Genomic DNA, 16,085 nt, shown 5'->3' with positions numbered 1-16,085 from the left:
GTAATCTCTGGCGTTAGTTGTTATAGCTGTCTCTGGCTGGAGCTTGTTCCTCCTGTGATTCTGTTAGCCTCTGTCAGCACTCCTGGGAGTAGTCCAACTCTCTCCTGAGTCTCAGTGGTCAGAGCACTCTCTGCAGGCAAGTTCTCCTCTTGCAGGGAAGGTGCACAGAGGTCTGGAGCTCAGCTCTGCCTCCTGGCTGAAGATTAAGGCCCAAAAGGGACCCTGTCCCAGAAGCTATGTTGCTTCTGCAGCCCGTGAGCTCTCCTGAGCAGACAGGTCTCTGAGTGACCCAGGATACAAGATGGCACTCTCACCTGGTCCCACTACCCTCAGAATTTGTGTCTTTAGCTTCCTCCTCACTCCAAAGCCTGGTCTCATAAAATAGCTTTCAAAGGGTGTTCTTGTTTCTTTTACACTTAAAGGCTCTAACTGGGTGAGTCCCTTCGCTCTAACATGTTTTCTTTGCTTTTGAAAACAGTGGCTTGTCGTGAGAATCTCTTATAAGCAGCACTTGTCAATAAAAAGGCCTACAACCTTTTAAATGTTTTTATGATTCATTTTTATGTGCATGGGTATTTTGTCTGCACATATGTCTGTGTACCATGTGCATGCAGTACCCACAGAGGCCAGAAGGAGGGCATCTGGGAGCTGGAGTTACAGGTGGTTAAAGGCCACCATTGTGGGTGCTGGAAACTGAAGCTCTTCTGGAAGAGCAGCCAATACTGGAAACTGATGAGCCGACTCGACAGCCAACTTTTGTTTGGTTGGTTTTTTAAAAAAAAAAAAAAAAAATAGGCTTTCTCTTTAATTGCACTTCCAAAACCCCTGCTACTGCATAAATTTCCTTTAGAATTCAAATTGGATTTTGTCTTGTTACAGAGAAAAGGAAATCCCGCCAAGTGTCTTACCCAATAAGAGCCCCTGGTGCCGAAATCCCAACACCTCTCCACATCCATACAGCTCTCTGATTGACTCACATGACTCGGACATTCCCGAAAGCAGTTTAGGTGCACAGCTCAAGCCTCAGCCAACCAAGCCCAAACCAGACCCAGGTTAGTCAAAAGCACACATATTACGGGGGAGGCAGGGGTGGGGGCGGGGGCGGGGGCAGGGGGTGTTGCTGAGTGTTAAAAACTATTCAGACCTACGTGCCAGACTGTGTCAGTGTTTGTCTCCGTGACAAATTCCTGAGAGAAACAGTTCAAAGAAATACATTTATTTTGGTTCATGGAAGGCTGGGGAGACCTATGTGGTTTACCATGACAGACTGATGGTGGTGAAAAACTGTTCACCTCCTGGTGACCCGGAAGCAGAACGGAGCAGTGTCAGGGGAAGACACAGCCGCAGAGGGTCTCCATCCTTTGTCCAGCCCCTCCCCAGGTCCATCCTCTGAGACTGTTCAGGTTTGAGCACCTCCTAATCCGCTTACCGCCTCAGTCCTCGCTTCTAAGCACTGTTTGCGTGGGGACTCAGCTTCAATAATGAACCCTTGTGAGACCCTTCATCGAAACTGTAACAAAGGCTCTTAGAACAAGGATTGTAGGCTATCCACTGGCACCTGTTGTTTTGAGGTAACCAAAACATTTATGGTAGCTCCATAAACATCTGTTATTGAACCAGACTGTCAAAAGACCCATGTGGCCAGCATGGGGTTTGGGGGTGGTAATGTGTTTATTTTTGAAAATATGTGTTTATTTTTGGGAAAAAAACCATCTCACTCTATATCCCAATATGGCCTGAAATTCACTGTATATTCTAGACTGAACTCATGACAGTTCTCCTGCCTCGGCCTCCTGTTATAGTTCTTGAGGGCTGGTTAAAAAAAAAAAAAATCTTGTATTAAAAAAAAAAAAAAACAAGCCCACATGTTATGCAGTGGCAAAAAATTCCCACTACACCCCAGCACACCCCAACAGTAACCCCAAGTTGCTATTCTCATTCTGCCTGGCATCCTATACTAAAAAGGAGTGTCAAGGTCGATGTTCAGAGGTTTGTTTTGATTTGATTTGCATATAGTTTTTGCTACCCTCCACTCCCCCATTTTAAGCTCCAGGTGGATCATGCTACCAGCCCCCGCCCAGAGAATATTGGATCTGTGGATGAAAAACACAGACACACACGTAGGTCAATTCCAACCTATGTTATTGGCTCAATTGCTTGGCTCTTCTCAGCCTTCCTCGGCTGTCTCCCCACTTCTTTACACTCCCTGCTCAGCACCCTGAATCTTCCCTCAACCTAGTTATGTCTCTAATATGCCCCCTTCTATCCCAGGCCCAGTCTGGGAAGTGGCTGATAGCCACTCCACCCGAGCTCACACATGGATGATGGCTTCTTCTCCGTCCCCTCCCCCGCCTGGAAGCATGGCAAATACCCTTTTCCTCCCCTGCATCTCTTCGCCTGCCTGTGGGGACCCAGAAGTCCCACCTCTTTCCTTCTGCCCAGCAATTGACCCCTGGCATCTTATATTGATTAATCAAGAACCAATTTGGGGGACAGGACCTTAGCACCAGAACCACGCTGTACAAATTTGATATCTGAGTTAGGGTCACCTGGATCTCCCAGGATGGCCTTGAATTCTTGAGCCTCTGCCTCAGCCTCTTGAGTGCTGGGACTATAGGCGTGAACCACTGTGCCTGGCTGAGGTGACATTATTAACCCAGACTGGTTACATCTTCACATCTGAATGAACCTCCTGTATTTGCTGCAATCTTGTGTCTCTGTGACCTCTCCCGGGAAAGAGTACTTGAGGCTCATCAGATGTCCCAGATTCTTGAGGAAAACAATCTGAGGAAGGCTGGACCGAAAAGGAACCAGACCCCAGCACTGAAACACACTGTTTCACACAGCGCTGTTATCGGGAGAGGCCACACACTCCTGTTTGGCAGAAGGACAAATTTAAAAATAAATATTAGGCAGAAGCGAAAGGTACAGCACACAGCAGCTCTGTCTGAGGCGAGGAGAGAAACAGCCATGCTCCCCACTCACAGCCTTGATACTCCCCCAACCACACTTGTCTGTGACCTTTAAGACCCCTCAACGCAACCACAGAAATTCCCATAAAACACCAAAAGCCACCATGTTTGTAGAGTGCTAGCACCTCCTTGAGAAATAATGCACACCATGATAGCGCCTTTTAGAAATGGAATAATATGTTAATAATAATCAATAAATAATCGACATTAAGGCTAATCCATTTTCATAAAACCACATGCTACTTGTATGTGTGACTGTGTTTCCTCAACTATGAAGTAACTCAGTATCATACAAGTTTTACATTTCTATACGGGAAACTGTAAATACGCATAGATAAATACGCATCAGGATTCCCAGAGCTCCCTTTTGTTTCCTGTTGCAAAAGACAATCACTAACAGACATGTTCTAAGTGATTGACAAACAGCTGGGAAGAGAAATTCCTTTTCATCACCAACTCAGATCCATGAGTCTATGACCGAATTCTCCAAGGAGAAGGTACCTTGTGTGTGCACCCTCCGGTTACCTATTGCGGGGCAGTTTGCTACTATGACCACAGAATGATTTTCAGGGAGAGACAGACAAGTTGATTAACTATGCTTGCAGGTTAACCTGTTCTTTATCCTCCTGTAACATACAGGCGTTTGTTGGATTGCAGAAGAAAGACACTCTGGAAGAGAGATAATGATTTTTGCCTTTAGTTGTATCTTAAATACATACAATACAGCAGTTTAGAGACTAAAGAATAAGATAATTTAAAGGAACATCTACACACCCTCCACCTAATTAATATTTGGGCTGGGGGGATGGGCAGTTCGAGACAGGGTTTCTTCTGTGTAGATGAGGCTGTCCTGACATTCATTCCAGCCACTTTTTTTTAAAAATAAAGAATGTAAAAATCACCTCTATGCTAACCACTCACAGTTAACAGGTGTTAGTATTTTGTCAAGATGACTTTACTACAGAACATCCACAAATCTGGAAGACTTTAACCAGCTTTCTAGTTTTGAGCTGATAGACCACTATGTTGGCTATTCTCACTACTCAAACCAAGAGAAGGAAGAGAAGGCTCTTCCTGTCCTTTGTAAACTTTGTAGAGTTTGTAGGCTTTTTTAAACTTTGTAAACTCCCAAGGCAGGAAAGTGGCCAGGCCCCTCCCCTCAGACATCCCTAACTGTCATAAAGGTGTTTCTAGCCTCTGTAACTGTCACAGAGGTCATCCCCAGCCCATCAACAGTACCTTCCCCAGATTCTGCTAATTTTAGCTGAAAAGTCTGAACAGGAAATCCCACCAATCCCTGAGCTCCCCCAAGCTCGGGACTTGAAATCCCACACAATCCTCACCCTGTAATCTCTGCCCTAGAAAACTCCATCCCCTAAGAAATCTTGTCTAAGCCCTGCCCTTTGTCCAGTCCCCTGCTGTCTGCTCCCTCCAGGGACCTCCAATAAATCTCTTTTATGACATTTGCTGCCTGGCGTAACTCTCTCAGCAGAAGAGAACAAGAAGACAAGAAGCAATGGAAAGAAGCAAAGAAGCAAAGAGAAGGGGCGGGGCTGAGGCTGCAGAGCTCCTGAGCTCAGCTGGGGTAGCCTCCCCTGGGAGTTGCAACGCCTCTGCTGAGGAGGCTTCCTCAACACTACGTGGTTCATTGGCTCCCTTGTCTCAGGATGCCCTTCCACTGAGATACCTTCTCCCCACAGAACTATGTGGTCCCTGGGCTTCTGAGTCCCAGGATACCTCCCCATCCGAGCAGGAAGGCCAATGTGCACCACTCTGGTCCTTTTGAACACTAACTGCACATGTGAGGATTTGTAGACCAGAGCTCTGTGGCTGCTTTGCCTTTTGACTTCCAGAAGGACACTGCACTAAGTGTCTGCTCTTTGTGACATAATCATGCAACATAAAGGACTTAAATGTTACGTGGAGATCTGATCCTGATACTGTAACATTCAATTTTGATACATTTTTTTTCTATTCCCATATTGCCTCATTCTGCAGTCACGTAGATAAGTGTTCTGTATCTACTGCCATCCTCTTGCCTGTGTGTGTATACCAGGTACAATGGCTGCTTCGAGAGGACTGGTCAAATGTTTAGTCCTCCGTTATCCATATGTGTGCTAGCTCAGCTGTGCGTGTGCAGCATCTGATTGAGTTTCCCTGCCTTCTCTAGACAGCCCCACTTCCTCATCTCCTGTAACTTTACATGTGGCTATATCTCTCACCATCTTGTTATCTCTGGTACTACCTGCCCTTGATGTATCTGACTGGAGCCTGTCCTTCCTGTGATCCTGGTTGTGTCAGAACTCCTCAGAGGCCAGCCGTCTCTATGATCCTGTGATTCTTGGATCCTGTGATCCTGAGATTCTGGGTTGTGTCAGAGCTCCTAGAAGTCAAGCTGCCTCTGGGATCCTGAGATCCTGGTGTGACCAAGCTCCAGAGATCCTGTGATCCTGTGATCCTATGATCCTGGGCATGTTGGAGCACCTGAGAGTCAAGCTTCCTCTAGGTATTGTGGGACTGGGTGCAGAGCTAGTGCGCAAGGTCTGCTCAGGGTACTGGCTCAGACTGGAAGGAAGCTGTGCCACTTGGCAGGCAGGGTTCCTGCATCCCTGGGTCCCGCTGGTCCCAGTTACTCCCTGTGTTGGGGCAGATGTTGTAGCCTCCTCACCCCATGATCCTGGGCTTTTTAGAGCACCTTCGAGTTGAGTTTCCTCTAGGTGTTGTTGAACCAGGTGCAGAGCCAGCACCCAAGGTCTGCTCAGGGCACCAGCGCAAACCAGAAGGACCAGGGACTTTACCTAAGATGGACGTGGGGCATGACTCATTATAGTTCATTAGCTCTGGCAAGTTTGTCTTGGGCTCAAGGTATTTTCCCATAAGAAACTGCCACCAACGCAGGTTTGATGTACATGTCCTTCATGTGTCCAGGCTAGCACCTGCCCTGCTCATTGCTTGTTTTATGTGGTTTAAATTTATTATACTAAGAATTTGCAATGTCTGCAATCACATTTCTAAGGCTGGCAGAACATTAGTCATGTGTGTGCCTGTGTGTATATGTGCACATGCATGTGCACATGCATGTGTGTGTGCACGCACATGCATGCATGTATATGTGAACACAACTGTGCGTGCAGACTGCCCAAATGTTTGTCCCTGTTCCCTTATCAACCGAAGAACACTTATACCAAGCGAAAGAAGTTACCCCTGTGTTTGAGGATAGTAGCCTCTCTGTTGACTTCCAGAATGTGATTTTATCACTTTTTTAAAATAAAAGAACATTTGAGTGAGAGTATCGTCGTGAGCCCTTCCCTACAGGTAGGTGTCTCTTTAACAGCCAAATAAGCATTCTGGCGACATAATCCTAATAAAATAACCAGCCACATCATAACTGGATCTTTTACCTCAAAACAGTTCAACATCGCACACATACTATAACCTGCTCTTTAGTGAGGAATGTATCCCAGCTCTTTAGTAAGAAGTATAACCCCATTTGTGGAGAACTATGTCATTAATGATCCATTACATCACTCAATTAAAAATACAATTTTGAGAATTCAAAACATTCCCGTTAATTAATAAGGGGCTAAACATTTTGGCTTTTGTTACCCAAGACATTACCATCTCCCTCCAAGACTCAAGAACAGAACAACCCGGGGGAGTTCCTGAGAATGGCTGTAGAGCTGCTTCCTTTGTTCTTGGGGTACAGGCTTTCGGAGTTCAAACCCCTCGTGCTCAGACCAGCCAGAATCAAGGGCATACATGAAACACATACAGAATCTATTGCATGCCCACGGAGCGTTCTAGAAGACAGCCAGTGATGCCCTACTTTCTTCTACATCTAAGCTCCGGCCTATACGACTGCCTGTGGCAAATACCTTGGAACCCTAGCTGCAACACAGTTCCATGGACACTCAGGAAGTTTATATTGTGCTGTGCCAAACACAGAATCCTGACTCACTGGCTTCAGGAAACTGTTGGTAGCCGAGAAAGTCCCTGCTGACTGCATCCCTGCCCCACCGTGGGCCTGCCTGTCCATCACACCCTCACGACAGAGCCCGGGGTGTTCTGTTGTAAGCAGACGCTGGTAAAACCTGGTGATTCTGAACTTGACAGCATGGCCGAGGGGCTTTTCCTGTTGTTTCCAGAGTACCTCACTATCGTCTTAGATTGTTCAGCTTGGTTGATGTTGGCTTTTTTGAGACTTTTACTATATAACTCAAACAGACCTGGAACTTACTGTGTAGCCAGGGCATCCTTCAGCTGTTGCCTCTTGGTGTCTCATCTCTGCCTCCATACTGAGACTGAAGGCATGGTCTCCACGCCAGCCTATACTTAATTTTTACTTTGTTGGCATAATACATGACCTCATCTCCGACACAGGAGTGATCTGTCCTTGCCGACCACGTGTTCACCACTCTTCAGTGTGATACATTGGCTCTGATGTAAACAGTGGGATTACACACTAACCCTCCAGTTCCTCTTGGGTACAACCATTTCTCCTAGCTTCAAGGTTCACCCACAGACGTAACTAATACCAGATTGACCAACCACAGAATGAAGATGCCCAGAAATAAAATCCCAACCCCGCAGACTCTCTTCTTACTTAAACAGCACCGCAATGCCACGCAGAATGTTCACACTGTATGTAGTTTTTACGAGTACTGCAGATATGGTTTAAAGTGTGGATGTACCAGAGAATGGTGTGTGCATACACAAAGCCTGCCGCTAATCCAAGAGCCTTGAACATCTGCAAGATCAGCAACCGAGCCCCACAGATTGCTGAGAGTGAAGGGCACATGTCACCTCAGCCTTGACTAAGGTGGCAAGCAGGAGACAGTGTCCTCCTCTGCCTGCACATTTCCCTGTGACCCTCATGTCCCCTCGCCTGGTCACTGTCTCACTGTGGTAGGTGTGAATGCAGAAATCACTGGGGAAACTGTACAAGCATCGTGTTTTTCTACAATTCTCTGCTTTAAAATGTCGCTCAAGATGCTGATCAGGAGAGTGGGCAGTTTAAAGCCAGCCTAGGCTACACATATATTTAGAAGCAACTTGGTACAATCTCTTACAAAGTAAAAGGAGGGCTGGGGAACCAGCCCTGTGCTGAGCACTCAAGCCTGACAGTCTGTGTGCAGTGCTCAGAATAAATTATGTGCGCACATGCACACATACCTTCCTGGGTCATGTTCTTTTCTCGGTTTTGATTATATTTTGAATAAGCCTCCTTTTAAATTATTCACTGAAAGTACAGACTTAACAATAATTGAAAACTGTTTTCCTCAAGTGGTTGCTAAGCTACTTGCTTCAAGTCTCCATTAAACACAGCCTTCAAGCCACAGATTTCTTCCAGTTAAAGAAAACCCTGGTGCTCAGAGCCCGTTTGACAATTCTTTCTCCCGTTGAAAAGTAAACATTGGAACATGGACCTGAACTCCTGCCCTTTGTATTTTTAGGGACCAAGAAAAAAAAAGCAAAGTCATAAGAAAATGGAAAGCCATGAAATCTGTGAACGTGAGTAACTATCGTAGAGTTGCTTTATAGCAAAATATCTCACAAATAGTTGCAATAAATTTTTGAGGGTCTCGCTTTATGACCGAAGCTGGCCTCAAACTTGTTAATCCTCCTGCTTCAGCCTCCAGATATGATAAGATGTTTGGAATCCTGCCGGACATGGGTGGTTCTTTTTTTCCCTTTCTTCTTTCTTTTCTTATTTTAAAAGACAGTGTCTGGTGACATAGCTTTGGCTAGCCTATAACTTGCTATGTAGAATATACTGGTCTCCAACTCACAAGGATCCACCTGCCTCTGCCTCCTGAGGGGTGAGACTGAAGGTGTGCACCCCAACACCCAGCAGCCTGTGTTCTCTAATTTTCTGACAAACATTTCTGTTGCCTCGACCTTCATTTTATTTTTGTTCATAGGTAAGTAATAGGCCACTGAAAGCTAGGATCAGAACTCTGCATGTAAAACAGCATGGTGCATGACACGTGGGCAACATGCTGATTGCACTATGGAAACTGCAGGGCTCTGTCCTAGGACATGCCAGTGGTGTTGGAAGGAAGAGCAGGAGTGCCATCTTCTGGGATCTAGTTGCCTGACAACTTAGCATCATTGAAGCAGTCCCTTCTGCAGTTGCCTCATCTTCTTTTGGTGATGTCAATACGATCCGTGAGGAAGAGTCTGGCAAAGCCCAAGTGGCGGTGTGGATGAAAATAGACCCTATAAGCTCCAATGTCTAGGTCTTGATCTACCGTTAGTAGAGTTGTTTGGGAAAGATTAAGAGCCATGTCCCTAAAGGACTAGCCCCAGCCTTTAGGTACCGAGGTGGGACACAGCATTGGATGAAGACCAAAAGCTGATGATCTCTGGCCTTGTAACTCTCTTACTGTTGTTACTGGTTTCTGACCATTAACTTCTGTTAGCAGCAGGGCATCTGGGAGGCTAGGCGCTCCCTCTCCCACTGAGTCCAGACAAGGCAGCCCAGCTAGAAGAACCTATCCCACATACAGGCAACAGCTCTGGGGACAGCCTCCGCTCCAGTTGGTCAGGACCTACATGAAGGTCAAGCTGTACATCTGCTACATATGAGCGGGAGGCCTAGGTCCAGCCCAAGTATGTTCTTTGGTTGGTGGTTCAGACTCTGAGAGCTCCAAGAGTTCAAGGGTGGGGGGATACCCAGGGGACCCCCACCCACTTAGAAGAGAAAGGGGGGATATAGGGGAAGAATTATGGGAGGGGTGACTGGCAGGGGGAAGTGAGCAGGATGTAAAGTAAACAAGTGAAAAACTAATTAAAAATAAAACATATATACAAATTAAAAAAGAAGTCAGTGGCTTGGGGTATGTTTTCTTTGACTGGCGGTCCCCTCACTGATTGGGTGAGAGGATCAGAGTCCATTAACTCTTTGTGATCCAGAGAAAAAGGAAAAGAAGATCATGCATGAAGACAAAACACATGCTCTGGACAGAGCAGAGAAAGAAAAGCTCCAACAAACTTTATTTCTGTCTTAGAGACAGTATTTATACTTCCTCTAAAAATTACCTCGTACAACTAGCAGGTAGAGCAGTTAAAACAGGATAACTGATTGCATGGTTTTCTAAGTACTTTTACATTCCAGTAAGCTCACAGTAAGGCAATGATCCATGTTGTGAATCAATAAGTCTTAAGGAATAACGGCAGAATTGTTTACGTCTTTCCATTCAGACTAGTACATCACTAAGCATTCATTATCTGTTACTAGCCCCCCTAGGCGTTCATTATAAGTTTAAAGCAATAATTTTTATGTCACAAGTTAGCACTGTTTTGTCAAGAGACAAATCATCTGCCTTGTGGTTTTTTTGTTTTATTTTTTGTTTTTTGTTTTGTTTTTGTGTTGTTGTTGTTTTGTTTGTTTTTTTTTGAGACAGGGTTTCTCTGTGTAGCCCTGGCTGTCCTGGAACTCACTCTGTAGACCAGGCTGGCCTCGAACTCAGAAACCCGCCTGCCTCTGCCTCCCGAGTGCTGGGATTAAAGGCATTCACCACCACGCCCGGCTCTTGTGTTTTATTATTTTGCAGTCTTATACACATAAACTGCTCAAGATTTTAATGTCTGCCCTGGCACCTACAACAAATTGTCCATTCCCAGTTTGTGACCTTTAGTGACCAGACAATGGTCTCACACCTAACCTAGAAGGAATGTCTTCCTTGATCCAAGCCTGCTTTCTTTCCCTACTGCGCTCAGCCCGTGACACAGGAAGGTTCCTGGAGCTCTGGTTACAGCTACTTTATAGGAGACTTGAAATTGCTTGCATACATTTAGAAAATCATTACCAAGAATTATGAAATCATCAATTTATCTAAACAGCATTAATTCATGAAAGTTCATCTTCACGTTGATATGTAGGAAATTTGCCCAATAGGGTGGGCTGATGCCCAGGAATCATTAGGCTATGTGATAGTGACAGGAAAGGTCTATCAGCAGCAAGAAGCAATCCTGCCATGAAGTCTCTGAGGACCCTGTATCTCAGCGCTCACCCATCACAACGTTACAAAATGGTGGGCCATCTCCCGAAAGCTCACTTGCTTGCTTTAGCCTTTTCTAGATGGCTTCTGACAGACCCTGATGGAGAAGGTGTTATGTCACTGGCTTTGAGATCCCAAAAGGCCACATCAGGCCCGCTTATCTCTTTCAGCCTCAAGGTTGTATCTCAAGTAGTTCCCAACTGCGGTGCCCATGTCAGGCCTACATGCTTGCTGCCTGGCTTCTTACTGATGGTCCTGGGCTCTGACCCTCTGAAACTGTAAGCCCGATTGAACACCTCTTTCATAATTGATTGGTCATGGATTCTAATCACAGCAATAGAAACACAGCTGAGCCAGGCGGCTTTCGGGTGTTTTAAGTGATTCTTCTAAAAGCCAAGGACAAGGCACAGCCAGGTCTTCCTCAAGCTCCCATTTGTCCCCGAATTTCTGTGCTCTTACCTCTCTGACCTAGCATCATCCCTTGGTTCAAGATTGGAAACAGCACTGCAGCCCTAATATGTGAGCACTCTGGCCCATACAGTGAGACATTAACAGTGTGCCTGTTCCTCACAGCCTGGTGTCCCCTCACGTACTAACCTCTCAGCGATTCCTCAGGAAGAAGACAGGTCAGATGTTCCACCTGAAGATCTAAACGTGGGAGGCTGACCTGGGAGCTGGGAACCAGGCTTGGAGCAGAGCTCCGGTCCTCTGCAAGAGCAGTATGCACCTCACCCAGGGAGCCAGCTCTCCAGCCCCTACAGGAAGCAGTCATATCCCAAAGGACCAGCTCCTCTGAGGGCGTCAGTCTCACAAATTACTGCAAGGATCCAGGTCTCGCTTTCTGTATTGCTAGCCCAACAGATTGTCAATGATTGAGACAAACACAAGCAAACCCAACTTCGGCCCTGGGGTCTTGGCTAATGGAATTCCTGCACGACAGTGTGTGCAGTCCATGTGGGAGTTCTTCAGCGATCTGGCAGTGATGCAGGCACTCTGAAGAGACTTGCAGAGGCGCATGTCTCTCAGTCCGACTATCAGGGTGTTGAAGCAACAGACCCCAGCCAGATAAATGAGAATTTTCCAGGAAGCTCATGCTAGACAAAGGAACCGGCACTTATCTCTTGGAGAAAGATTTCACACAGATCTAACAACTCATAAGATCAATGTACAGGATGAGACTCAAGCCCAGACAAGGCTGGGTCCATACTGGGCAGGGCCACATCTTGACCAGGACTAGTTAGATATACATATTCCTAGCCCTCAATTTAGACTGGGACTTCACTTCACGACCCCAAAGAACTCAGGGAATGTTGCTGGATGTCTTTGTCCCTCTCCCCATGTGGCCACATTGAATATACCACCTTCCTCTGCCTCACACCTTTAACTTGACTCTTTTTTTTTATTGGCTTCTTGAGTATGGGTTGGTCAACCTGATTTAGGAGTTGTGACCCCTAAGTTGATAACTGGACTGAGAGCTGTATATGGACGAGAGGCAGGACACAGAATACTGCAGAATCAGGGCTTTCCACCAGCCAAAGAACACTGGTAAGGCTTGGGGGCTTTTCCTGTCTGACTAGCCACCTGTTATGAACTTGCTGACCCTCTGGGACACACTTGGGATTACAGGACAGAGCAGAACACAGAGCTTGGTGGAAATGAGACTAGGTAAACATCACCAGCTCTGGCCTCAGGCATCACCACTGTTCTAGATCTGTAGACTGAATATGCCACTAATTCAGGGTGTTAACCCATAACCAGTCACAGCTCAGATTCTCAGCAGGTAATCCTGTACACTGGATTAGGTTCTCCTGATGAAGTACTAGTGATAAGTCTTTCTATGAACTGAGCTGTGGGCATTGATCCCTATTCCTAAGAGCCCACACTAGATGCAGGATGTCCTTAGAGCCCCTACGGACCTGCCTTGAGACCTTGACAGCTAAAGGGCTCTAGCAGACCCAAGCATGGCAGACATGGAGCCAACAAGTTTTGCCTTTCTCTCTACCCATTGCTAAACCACAGATTATATTTCTAAAGCTAGCCACCAAGGTCTATTCCTTTATTTGACTACTTCCTCTTGAGGCTGACTACCAATGTCCAGCTATCAAAGTATTCAAGTACAGCAGTCAACGCCCCTTTTGGCTGCCACAATTAGTATGCCATTCAAAACAAACCAACTCATCCTAACAGAGTTCCCTCTCTCCCTTGATGAACTGCCGTTTACCTGTGGATCATGTCTGCCTCCCCTCTTGTCAGGAGCAATCTAGGAAAGTCTAAGGCTAGCAGGTGACCTTCCTGGAGATGACCCACCATCTTTGCATGGTTTGTGATGGGCGCACTCTGGAGAGACATGGCCATGGAGCTGTGAGCGGATCCATGATTGCTTCTCGCAGCTGTTGTACCTTTCCTACCAATACTGCATACCCTAAGGATTCCTGGGCATCAACCCACCCTACCGATCACATTTCCTGAAGAGCAACATGAAGATGAACTTCCAGGAATTAATTATGTTTAGATGAATGAATGATTTCATGTAATTCCTGATTTGATTAAAATACTCTTAAGAAGAAAGGGTTTTTTTTCCTTCAATTTGCCAAGCTGTGACTTTATTAACTGACCACGTTACAAAAATACCATGGGTGACACCTTAGTTCATCCATCTAATAAGCCTGTTTATCTAGTCTTCCCTGTTGCCAGCATCTCCACCTTCTACAAAGTGAGTTCTGTTTTTCTTCATTCCACCTTGTGGGAAGATCACTTGAAGCCACAGGAAGCTACTTGCTTTCTTGAATCCTTTCCCAGCTGTTTAGATCTCATGACCTACATCCTCCATGCAGGCGATGCCAAATGTACCAAGAGTCCGAGCAATCCACGAATTATCTGTCAAGGCGATCCGCTTCTTGTTGATTTTGCCATCGCCTCACTTGTAAATGAGCTCGTTTACTGACTTCAGGTTGGGGTACTCCCATGCAATGTATGGTTCCACAGTCCGCAGCATGCTAATTGAAGCCTTGTTGAGCTTAACAAAGGTGCCATTGAAGATCTGTGGAAGGTGAAGAAGCTGCACTACCTTTCGGACCTTCCGGCTTAGTCCACTGATACCTCGGATTGTGATGACAAAGGCCAGTTTTGGTTCTGCGGGCACATTGAAGTTCCCAGCTCTCCTTGCCATCCTGGCCATCCGAATCGCAGTCCAGTATGTCTGCCTGTCCCTGTGACAGTGCCTTGCCTTCTCATAGCTGAGCTTCCTCCTTCCCTCTTGCAGTGTCTTCAGGGCAAACTTCTTCCTCGGGGGATTCACGTTCAACTCTGTGAAATTCCTTCGCTTTTTCTTAAGGGCTTCTGGCACAGCGGCAACCTTCTTCTTCTCTGGAACAGCCTCCACGCTTCCAGCTGGAAAAGGAGCGAGGAGGAAGAAAGTTCTAAGAGGTGGTTTTAGTTGTTTTGCTAGAAAAGTTAGATTCATGAATAGAATGTGCCCACTCCTCATGATGGTAAGTAAAGGCTTCATAATAGGAAGTACAATGAGCTTTCATAGTTATAATAAAAAGGTAAATAAATAGGCTTGGGACAAATCTGCGTTCAAGGAAAAATATTCAGGGCCAAAGATGAAACTACGGGTGTGCACTATGTTAAGGCAAGGCCATGTAAAAACTGTGGCTCTGAACTTGTAATGAGTTTACAGTGTGAAACACTGCTTTGAACTTGTTATCGATACCTTCCCGTAACTCCCCTTTTTTGTAACGTCTTATCTATGAGGTAATTCTTTCTTACATAGAGAACTTTTGTCTTAAAGCTATAAAAAACAAGCCAATAAAGGAAGGTGGTGCAGCCATTTTCCACTTTGCTGAGTGTGAGTTGTCTGTGTGAGTTCTTTCCCTTTCTTCTCTCTCTGGTTTAGAAAGCGTTAGCAAGCTCTGAGCCTCTCAGCTGGCCCGCCAGGGGCTCCCAGCAGACTCCCCAGAGAAAGAAGCTCTATTAATAAATCCTTTTACTTAATTTCCAGCTGCTATACACATCTGTTATTCACTAGAAATCAGCACTTATGTAAGCACAAAGAGTTAAGTTTTCAGTGCTTTTTTGAAGCACAGAACAGCAATAAAGAGTTAAGTTCTCAAAATTCAATAAAGCACAGAGAGTTAAAGAGGGGGGGAAAATCCAGCTGTCTTTAACCACAGAGTAAGCAAGAGAGTGTCAAGTTTCCAGAAGCCATCAGCTTCTAGCCTCCAGTGCAGTTATAAGGCCAGAGATTATCAGTCTTGTGGCTTTCATCCAACGCTGTGGTCCACCTCAGCTCTGAAACCCAAAAGGTTGGGACAGACACTGGACACTCTCTATCCAGAGGCAGTGCGTTGTCCATCTGAGGCAAACGTTTCTTCCCCCCTCCCCATATTCCTTGCCCCTTCCCCCTAGTCCTCCATACTCCTGTCTCTTACTTACTGCCCTCCGTCCCTCTGGAGCAAATAAGTCTCCTTTGTGCTGAGAACTTGGTCTTGGTGTGTCCTGTGCTTACTCCGGTCCTTTCCTAGCAGCCTTAGCCTTTCCCGGATGTCTTCTGACACCCTTCCATCCCATCTCTGCACTAACTGTATTGTTTTCTTTCAGCCTCCAAAGCAAAGTATCAGCTTCCACAGTTCTCCAGTCGCCACATCTCCACCATCTGTTCGCTACAATGTTGCTGTCGGCTGCCTTTGCTGCTGCATCATGGTACACTGTGTGGGAAGAGCGAAGGGGCCAGCATGCTGGGCTCTGCTCATGCTGGTGAAAGACATTACATGGTTTAAAGATAACATAACGCCAGGGAGTATCAGCACTCTCTCATCCAACAGAGGAGACCAGAGCCTAGGCACTCTCTTGCCTAGCTATTACAGAAGCCTCAGCCTATCCCAGGAGGGAAAACAAACTTGCTCCTATCCATTCCATTTTAAATGAGATAACTGTTCCTATAGGTCATCCTGACATGGATTTCCCCTTTCCCTTGATTATCCGCCATTTTCCTATGGATCATGTCTGTCTCCTCTCTATCCAGAGGCAGTCCTGTTTTCCCTCAGGGGCAGATATCCTTTCCCCCATCTCATAGCCCTTCCCCCACCCCCACCCCCACCCCCCACCC

The 16,085-nt window shown here is 46.1% G+C and overlaps 1 protein-coding gene and 1 pseudogene across 2 annotated transcripts in view; one reads left to right on the top strand and one right to left on the bottom strand.

Annotated features, from left to right (window-relative positions):
- Nucleotides 1-15,882, top strand: part of Lmntd1 (lamin tail domain containing 1) — a 47,242-nt gene extending 31,360 nt beyond the window's left edge. Inside the window, exons 8-10 of one of the 2 annotated variants that reach the window (XM_021164826.1) lie at nucleotides 880-1,052; nucleotides 8,426-8,483; nucleotides 15,578-15,882. In XM_021164826.1, the coding sequence (XP_021020485.1) occupies nucleotides 880-1,052; nucleotides 8,426-8,454 (202 nt within the window). In that variant the 3' untranslated portion in view covers nucleotides 8,455-8,483; nucleotides 15,578-15,882. Of the gene's footprint in view, nucleotides 1-879; nucleotides 1,053-8,425; nucleotides 8,563-15,577 lie in introns of those variants that run through there. The other variant, XM_021164827.1, reaches the window with a different exon arrangement.
- Nucleotides 13,604-16,085, bottom strand: part of LOC110296233 — a 4,343-nt pseudogene continuing 1,861 nt past the window's right edge.

The sequence above is a fragment of the Mus caroli genome, chromosome 6, assembly GCF_900094665.2.
Source record: "Mus caroli chromosome 6, CAROLI_EIJ_v1.1, whole genome shotgun sequence".
NCBI classification, from domain to species: domain Eukaryota; kingdom Metazoa; phylum Chordata; class Mammalia; order Rodentia; family Muridae; genus Mus; species Mus caroli.
The sequence above is the reverse complement of the archived record's forward strand: the minus strand, read 5'-3'. Positions and strand labels throughout refer to the sequence as shown.